The sequence below is a fragment of the Anoplopoma fimbria genome, chromosome 9 (assembly GCF_027596085.1).
Source record: "Anoplopoma fimbria isolate UVic2021 breed Golden Eagle Sablefish chromosome 9, Afim_UVic_2022, whole genome shotgun sequence".
NCBI classification, from domain to species: domain Eukaryota; kingdom Metazoa; phylum Chordata; class Actinopteri; order Perciformes; family Anoplopomatidae; genus Anoplopoma; species Anoplopoma fimbria.
Window position 1 is genome coordinate 14,720,444 of NC_072457.1, and position 9,929 is coordinate 14,730,372.

The 9,929-nt window shown below is 38.4% G+C and overlaps 1 protein-coding gene across 2 annotated transcripts; it reads left to right on the forward strand.

Annotated features, from left to right (window-relative positions):
* Positions 1–1,977: 1,977 nt before the first annotated feature.
* On the forward strand, positions 1,978–9,803 carry slc43a3a (solute carrier family 43 member 3a). Of its 2 annotated transcripts, none has more exons than XM_054604891.1 (13): positions 1,978–2,029; positions 3,312–3,679; positions 3,915–4,044; positions 5,424–5,470; positions 6,665–6,741; positions 6,878–6,970; positions 7,152–7,291; positions 7,374–7,522; positions 8,075–8,218; positions 8,377–8,484; positions 8,577–8,763; positions 9,174–9,297; positions 9,462–9,803. In XM_054604891.1, the coding sequence occupies exons 2-13, from the start codon at positions 3,487–3,489 to the stop codon at positions 9,609–9,611; spliced, it is 1,542 nt and encodes a 513-aa protein (XP_054460866.1). In that variant the 5' UTR covers positions 1,978–2,029; positions 3,312–3,486; the 3' UTR covers positions 9,612–9,803. The 2 variants fall into 2 exon arrangements, with proteins under 2 accessions (XP_054460866.1, XP_054460867.1); XM_054604892.1 differs by having other exon boundaries at positions 8,078–8,218.
* The last annotated feature ends 126 nt before the right edge of the window (positions 9,804–9,929 follow it).

The following is a 9,929-nucleotide window of genomic DNA, read 5'->3' on the forward strand; positions in this document are numbered from 1 at the left end:
TGTTTTCTGAATTGAATAATGGGATTGAATGATTTTGTTTCTGGATTCTTTCAACATTTGTAAATGTGGTAGCAAACTATGCCAGGATAGTCCATCTGTTATTCTCTGGTAGGCTAAACCAGTGTCACATGGCCTACTGGTGTCTGCCAAGTATTGCATTTTTTACTCAGTCACCAGTAATAATGCACTCTTACATGTCCTGATACAGATAATAATGCACTTGGCAGAGAAATTATTACATTGCATTTGTGTAAGGCAGGTGCCAGGTTCTGCTTAATTTATTAAGATTAACCCCTTAAACAAGGATGACTTATCAAAATTGAAATAGCCTAGCACTTCTTTAAAACGTCACTAGTCAGTAACAACATATGAGTTATAGCTGAGGGTCTAAAAGGCATACTAGCATTAGTCTTTATGTACTTTTGCTCACTTCAAACACATTATTTGACATTTCTTTCTCTGCTATTTTTATTGTTTACCACAGTTTTTCCTCCTCTAAACTAAGCTGTTATTTCCTACCAACATTTCAGTGAGTCACTTCACCAATGCATTTGCCTTCACCCAGCTGTGCGGAGTGCTGTGTGCTCCCATGACAGCCTCATAATGGACAGACACAAGCGAAGGCCTCTGGTTCCCGATTAGTTACATTTACCTTCAAACTACTGTCACCGTTCTGTGAGGCTAGTAAGTAGGCTGAAGTGTGTTTTAATGATCCATCGATAAGGAGTCCAAGTTCAAAATGTAGCGCAGTTTTATTTTCTGTATATGTCTGTGCGTGTGGTTTATGCTCAGTGATCAGTGTTTTAAGTGTGTGATCATATGACCTTTTCTGACACCTAACTAAGGAAAATCCTTAAATGCTTTTGATCAGGGGTATTTCATGGAATCTAAACTCCATATCATCCCTGTTTACAGTTGTTTCAAAAAAAAGAAAAAATGACAAACTATATATGTTTTTATATTAGACTGCATTGACCTTGAGTCGTCTTTGTTTTGGTAGTTCCTACAAAGTTTTCATAGTTTTTCATAACCTATAAAATTAAAAAGATTCTAAAAAGTGATTAAGATATTTGTATATATAATACATCTAACTATTACTGCTTAGAGTTTACACTGTAATCCTGTAAATTTCCCCGCTGCGGGACTAATAAAGGATTATCTTATTTTATCGTATCTGGAAAAAACACAACATTAGGTGAAGAATGCATTGTTAAATGTTTAGGACTTGAGACTTGAACGTCAATTTGCAAAACAAGTTGGTTGAGATCACTTTCATCACAATAGACATCACGTCTACTTTAATAATTGGTTTGTAAACCATCTATAAACAATTATTTTGATGGTTATCACAAAACTGCGACTCATGATGTTAATAGATGTTTTACAACCAATTTCTTTAGAGTTTGAGAAATCATTTGATAATCATTAACAACATAAACTAGAATTTAGTTTGGCTGTAAAGTGTGCAACACTAAACTGTCAACAAATAGTTTACTAAAATTTTGCCAAATTGTTATCATCTCTTATCAGCTTTGAACTCATTATTTCCTATCATTATTGATAAAATAACATTACTAATAATAACATTACTGATAAAATTACTACTACTTTTACTAATAATACTAATAATTAACTAATAACTTAACCACAGTTTAATTAACTGTCACTTAACTGTTTTTTTTAATGATGGTTATTAGAAAAAGAGTTACCAGATTATCCTATAGTCCTCGGCAACAACAACAACAACAACAACAACAACAACAACAACTGCTAATGAGAATTACTGCCTTTACAATAGAGACCCATATGTTTCAAACCTAGTGTCCACCTGTTGCGATCACAACGTTCCCTCAGACAAACAGACGGACAGACAAACAGACAGACAGACAAACAGACAGACAGACAAACAGACAGACAAACAGAGATCTCCACATCAGATACTGCGGCTCGGTGCGAAGTGCATCACTAACCCGCAGAGTCCCTGCACAAACGGACTGTAACGTTTGTTGGCTGCGTGTTTTGGACTGGGGTGAGTTTATGTCTCTACATGATGAAATGATGTGTTTTAAATTCGTGCTCCCCACTGAGGAATTTGTTTTTGAAAACAGATTTAATTGATGCATATTTATATATATATATATTTTTTGTAAACGTTTAGTTTACATTTAAATGATTCAAGGTTAAAAACTAAAAGTTCTACAGCCTTTGTCACGATAAAAGTAAACAGAATCTGTGTTTATGACAAAATGAATCGCTTTACTTTAAACGCCTGTGCGTGAATGTTGAATATTTACAGGTTTTATGCATTATTTATATATGTTATGATGTTTCTTAATTCAGGGTATAGCCAACTAACCCTGGTTAATAACAGAGCTAAAGTGGGATGGTCAATGTTAAATGTACTTTTTGTGCGTCACGATATCAGCGGTCCACTCTTGTTGTGTTTAAATGCTAAACAATCCTCTAACAGTGCCATTTCAAGGGTCTCATATCAGGCGGTTTTGTGTCCACATTGCACCATGTGTGTCATGGATTAAGTTAACTAATCTGGATTATAGTCAGCCCCGCCTAGCGACAACTGCCGCTCTGTCCTCATGTTGAAAGGTGAGTTGGAGACACAAAAGAAAGATAGGCTGAGGGACATCTGATTTTACAGTGCAGGCCAAGGTTAAGTTTAAAGAGGGAATTTACCTTATCATTTGTACAATATCAACAAATAGTGTTTGGAGAAGTATTGGAGTCCTTCGTTCAAGTAGCAAAATGTATAAGTAAAAGCAAAACACTTAATGCAGCCCTTAAATAACATTGTCATTCCCCACAATGTACAATTTAATTTTGTCATATGACATCATGGTAGGCCTATAGAAAATACTTAAGTTACTACATGGGACTTTTAACTGGTTATGAAAATGTACTACAGATGCCTCTGAATGATCTACATATGCAAACAAGACCATCAGCTAAATTACAGTTATTCTTAACGCCTGTCATTGGGTAGGATTCCCAGAGAAATCAAACAAAATAATTTACAGCATGTAGGTTCACCAGAAACTCCTTCTGCGAAAAAAAAACCCATATCTGGCTTTGCCTCAGCCTTCCACCTGCATTCGAAAACTCTGGCCAAAATCAACACAAAATGACAGTTTCTCGTTGTAGCTTTAAATGTAGGTACAGTAGAATAAACCCAGACTACAGGATACAAAGGAGAAACAGTTGTGAAGTTTAAAGGAAAGAAGAAATAAATTATACCGTAAGTAGTTATGTAAATACTGGTAACCAACAGTTTGTTTTGTTTGTGTTCTGTATCTTAGAAACTTTAAACCAGCAGAGAACTTCACTGCCCTGGACGTGCTGAAGGTACTCTAAAAGTCTGCTTTAATCGGAGGAACAGCAAGCAAAAGAAAAAAAGGAGAAGACAACTTTCTCTGAGTACTAAATTCACACTGGAAGTAAACCTGTTGGCGACCTGGAGAAAGGGAGTGAAGCATGCAGAGGTACGACTCGCTTGGTACCCGGCTGCGCTACAGGCTGACTCTGGCCTCGGGGGTGCTGGAGTGTCTGGGCTTTGCCGGCGTGGTGTTTGGTTACGCTTCTCTGGTGTTTGTTCTGAAGGAGGAAGGCTACTTCAGTCATCTGTGCGTCAGTGTCCCAGTTACCAACCGCACCCTAACAAGTTTAGGTGAGCAAATATTTTGTTTGTTTACAAAATAAAGGCACACACATATTTAACCTGGAGCAATAAAGTGTGTCAAATTAAGATACCGGAATAGATTTTTGGCCACTTAGGGGGCAGAAAAACTCCAAAACACAATGACCTTAGTGATTATGGCTTAAACATAACTTTGGTGTCCACCTTTAATTTGCTCAATATAACATTATACCCCAAGTTGTTACTCTGTTTCTCTTTTTCACAGACTGTAGTAGACAGGATGAGCAGTTCTCTCTGGTCTTCACAATCGCCTCGTTCCTCAACAACTTCCTCAACCTGGTCAATGGCTACCTGTTTGATCGATTTGGCACCATGGTAACAAGGCTGCTGGGAATGTGAGTCTTATTTTTCTCTCTTTAGCCACAAAGAAAAAGAGAAAATGTCTAGGCTGCAGTTGAAAACTCAAACAATATCAGTTTTTGTAATGGCACAATCTCTTAACCCATTGGCTATCGGTCTCATAATGGTATATCCCTTCTGAAGACAACGGACAATAAGTCTCGGGTACCAATGAAACCAGCGGACATCCGGGCCAAGACTGCTTCTCTGTGTATCGATGACACTTTACACTCCGATTAGCAAACTGAGATGAGAGACTAGAATTGGAGTTGAGATATAATGTGTACGACCAGATTGTTTCACATGTAGCTAGTTCACAAGCTAATTTTAAGCTCATGGAAAGCTAGGTCGTCGTCATAAGAGGTGTTCACAGATTCAGACATTTCGGCCAAAGCATTCCACCTCTCTTGCTCTCCACACGGACTATTTACCAGCATGAAAACAAATCTTGCTCAAACATGATTATGGTCAACAAAGGGACTAAAAATGTAAACCAATTCTTTTCAATTCAATTCAATTCAATTTTATTTTTATAGCCCTATATCACAAATCACTAACTCGCCCCAGAGGGCTTTACAATCGGTACAGCATATGACATCCTTTGTCCTTGGACCCATCAAAAAAAGGAGGGACCCCAGATAGAGCAACAGAGGAGGGATCCCTCTCCCAGGATGGCCATAAGTGCAATAGATATCATGTGTACAGAGTGAACAACATAATAAAAATAAAACATAGTCTACCCATTTGCCAGAAATTATGATAATTCAAAAATGATTACTACTATTTGTGACAGCAGAATGATTTATAATAGAATGAAAATAAGAGCAGTAATAGTAGCAGTAGCAGAGCGCTTCTGATACGAAAATCCCTGTGAAAATAGTTGGACCTCAGATTGCCAAAAAAAGCCTCAGACGTTCAGTATGCACAACAGTTTGAAATAAGTCAGTATCCTCACTTCATTATAGTTACAACTAATCTGTTGGAAAGAACCCTTTGACCCCAGACTTTCTGTCCAATGAATGGTACATTTAACTAAAAACGTGTCTTTATCTAGTTAACTATTAATGGTAAAACTAATAATACACCACAGTAAAAGTCTTGCATTCAAATGTTTACTTCAAAGAAAGGCATTATCAGCTCAATATACTTAAATGTACTTAACATCTGTTCAAGGCATGTTTTGAAGATGCACTGCACTGGTTTAAGGAAGCTAAATGTAATATGAGTTCATCATTTTGTATACTTTCAGTATTTACAACCATATTTATGTGTGAAGTTTAAAAATAGCTGTCAGCTCTCTAGTGTGTCTAAGTGTGTGTATGCGTTAGAGACTCTGATGTCGCTGCACTAAATTCAGTCATATTTCTCTCTCCAGATCTTTGTACACCAGTGGAACCCTTCTTCTGGCCTTCTCCAGTGCAGGTAGATGCACACACATTAGCATTCACATACTTCAAATAATCAAGTGGGAAGTGTTTCCAAAGAGCCGGCTGATGTGTTTTTATTTTTATTTTTATTATTACTGGTCCAGTTCCTCGGCTTTGTATTCTTTTATATAGAGTGCTGCAGGAATGAGTCCTAAAACCCAGAAATGAGTTAACATTTTTGCATTAATGGTTCCTGTTTCTCAAAGTCAATGTTTTTTTTAATGGATTTTTGGTTAGATGCTGAAATAAGGCTTACTTTCTGCATTCCAAAATGCTGAAGCTAGAATTATCACTGGTTAAAGAAAAACAAGATCATGTAACTCCGATTCTTGCCTCACTGCATTGGCTTCTTCACTTTCTCATTGAATTTAAGATTTTATTGTTGACCTTCGAGACATTTAATAACCAGACCCCTAGTTATATGACAGACCTACCAACACCATCTTAGATCAGCTGACAGTTGTCTTTCCAGTTCAAAAAGGTGGATCCAAATGCAAGACACTAGAAAGCCGGGTAAATAAATAAAAAGTGAGCTTTAATAATAAAAAGCTTGTAGCAAAAATGTAACTTTCAGAAAACAAAGTCCGAGCAGACTGAGGTACAAAGGACAAACTGCAAAAAACAAACTGATGACAAACCTGACACCACGAACACCAGTAACTTATGCTGACCACCTGACAACTGAAATAGGGAAAGCACATAGACTAAATACACAATGAGAGCAGGGTGATAAGACACAAGTGGAACATATCAGGACGAGGCAGATACAAAGGCGGAAAGATAAGACAAGAAAATACCCAGGAGGAGAGGACTTTCAAACTAAAACAGGAAACAAACTTTTACAAAAAAAACCTTGGAACATGACGGCTACAGCACAGTCCATCCTTTAATCAATCAGTCATCTTTAGATTGCTGCTTATTTTATCTAACTGTCTGAACCAGTTAATTTAGTTAGTTAGTTAATTATTAATACCATAGGAACAAGTTTAGCTTTCTTGCCTGTGGTTCAGCTGTTCATTAGTGCTTAAATACCAAACTTGTCAGCTGTTCTGGCTACTCTGTGACTGGAATCTAGCACTAATTAAGTAAAGGGGTGGTGTATGAGTTTACACACATCTCATTAGCCCATAATCAAGGGATTCATTATTTCCTAACTTGTCAGTAAAGTTTGTCTTCCCCTGTCATGCAGCATTTTCAGAGCTGCTTTTCCCTGCCTTGTCCTGCATCGCTGTGGGAGGAATTCTGCTCCTTATGACCAACATGCAGGTGAATTCTGACTTAATATATCATAAAAACACACTCTTTGTCCAAAATAAATGATATACCAAACACCTTTGGACAGCCAAGTAACTCATAACTGTAATTTTTGTATCGCTGAACTGTGTCTCTGTGTTTTTGGAAGGTGGGAAACTTGTTCGCTGCTCATCGCTCCACCATCATCACCCTCTACAATGGTGCCTTTGACTCCTCTTCTAGTGTGTTTCTAATCATCAAGGTAAAAGTGGAGCCATTATGATCATTGAACCACACCATTTGAGGTCATGGTGCTCTGTGTTTCTTTAACTCACAACATGTTCTTTTTTTATTCGAGCAGAAAGCAACACATACCATAACTTCTATGGAATTGCTTTTACATTTTCTTGAATTTTAGCCAGATTTTTCTCTCTGCTGTCCAGGTTCTGCATGAACAGGGAATCTCTCTTCGCTCCTCCCTCCTTGTTTTGTCCTTCTGCAGCATCATACATCTGGCGAGGACCTTCCTGCTGATGCCGAGAGACGTCATCCCCTACCCTCTACCACAACGCTACACCTACGGGTGAGAACATTACGTTACTGTATTAGGTCATGCACATCATCTTCACAGATGAGACGTGACATTCACTTTCCCTGATTTACAGATTGAATTGTGGAAAAGCCAACACTTACAACGTGGAGCAGTTTGAGAAGATGAGGGATGGTGCCATGACAGTTTCACAGGAGTCGAGTGGGAGTGAAGACATGCAACCAGCGCTTGAGGACGGGACAGATGCCCAAGACTCAGGAAAAGGTACTAAGTCTCTTTGTTGCCATCACCTCCAGATTCACATTGTCATGTGTGGATAACATGGTTGATCAATAAAGTTGCACACACATCATTACATATTTGAAGTGGAACTTAAAAAATTACACAACAATTGTTTTGCAACAAATTAATTGACATTATGGCCCCATTTAACCATTATTTCTGAATAAATTAATCTCTTAGTCTATTTTCTAAAAAGTCTCTCAAAATTTCGCAGAACCCACAGTGATGCCTTCAATTAGTTTGTTTCTTCTGGCCGGGAGTCCAAAAACTAAAGAGTTTTAATTTACTGTCACATGACAAAGAAAGTGAGTAAATCTTCACATTTGAGATGCTAAAAAGCAGAGAATATCTGGTCTTTCACGTGGCATGGAGTTGAAGGAGTTGATGGCTGATTTTGAATTTAAAGGTATACTATTCCTTTAACCAAGGAAAAAAATAAAATCGCAAGCAGATATATGCAAATGTATTCAATTTCAAAGAACTTTTCTGTGTGTGGACTTGCTTAAATTTTTCTGTAAACTTCCACATGTTTAGCAGCGAGTTTCCGGAGCTGTGTGCTGTCATGGTTCTTCCTGTGGCACCTGTTGTGGTTGTCCATAATGCAGCTGAGGCACTACCTCTTCATTGGCACACTCAACCCCATGCTCAACCGGCTGGCCAACAATGACCCCGACCTGGGTAACTCATTATAAGGACATATATATGAAATATAATAGAAAAGTCACTGGCTTGTGATTGTCTTAGACATGAATCAACTGACTAATTTAACTCCCTATTCCCTGTTGTTTCTTTGCTCCTCTCTGTGGCTGTTTCCTCCACACCATTTCCTCCCTCAGTGAGTCAGTACACCAATGCTTTTGCTATGATCCAGCTGTGTGGAGTACTGTGTGCTCCCTTGAACGGACTCATCATGGACAGACACAAGAGAAAGCCTTTAGCTCCAGGTAAATAAATGTGTGGTGTTATAACTGCATGTGTGTGTGTGTGTGTGTGTGTGTGTATGTCACTCTTTTCTAACCAATTTTTGCTCCTGTAGGAGAAACCGAGCAGGAGGCTGACCTGCACTCCTCCTCTCTGTCTCTCTTCCTGACCTCCCTGCAGTGCCTGCTGTTCTCTGGGTGCGCCTCCATCCCTCTCCTCCCTCTGCAGTACCTCACCTTTGTTCTACAAGTCCTCAATCGCTCCTTCCTATACGGCGGAAACGCAGCGTTCATTAGCATTGCGTGAGTAGTGATCACACACAAACCCCACACACACACACACACACACACACACACACACACACACACACACACACACACACACACACACACACACACACACACACACACACACACACACACACACACACACACACACAGGCCAACATAAATAAAATGTGCTGTGATTGGACGGTGGTTTGTGAATCATTTCTTCTGCATCATCTAATTGATAAACTCATTAATGCATCACTAATTATAATCTGGTAATATGATAGATAATTATGAAATGGGTCGTTCTGCATAATGAATCCTTTTACTTTTGGTCCTATTAGTATATTTTAATGCTAATAATGAGTTTCTTTTGGTTTAGCGTGACGAATGGAAGCTAAATTGTAGACATACCTGTGGAATCGTTTCTCTCCTTCACTCAGTTTTCCAGCCTGTCACTTCGGGAAGCTGTACGGCCTGGTGATGTCCATGTCTGCTTTGATCTCTCTGCTGCAGTATCCCTGCTTCACCCTGGTCAAAGGAGCTCTGGGTGGAGACCCCTTCTTTGTAAGTGCTCAAGAAAGTTAGAAAAAAACACTTGGTGAATATCAAATCTTCTTGGGGAACACATTTAGGTAGAGGACCCACTGCTATGGTCAGTACTGTACGTCAACATGTAACACTAAATAAACAAACTGACTTCTGACAATCGGATAACTTATCTGTTACAGGTGGACATTGCTCTGATTGTCCTCAGTCTCCTGGTGTTTATCCATCCTGCCTACATCTTTATACACTGCAGGACAGTAGCCCGCCACAGAGAGGACAACGACCAGACGGATGTTGATAATGGCTCCAAAACGGCTGAAGTCAAGTTATAAAGTGTATAAGGTTTACTTTTCAGGATTTCTTAGAGGAAACACAATATTTTTTACTTGCCTGTCTGTTCCTATTCAGATGGTTTAACTTGAACTACAACATTTTGTATAACCTTTTTTTATCCAAGTGCACTGAAATGTTTTTAATGCTTGCTAGAACAGATACATGTATACGTTTTTTAAATGTTCTGCATAATCCAATTGTATTAATCATTTAATAATAAAAGTGTGTTACTATATAACTTTTTTATTGACTGGGCAATAATGACATTTTTTAGCTTTATTATGCCGTTTACTGCACATATGGCCACATATTTGTAT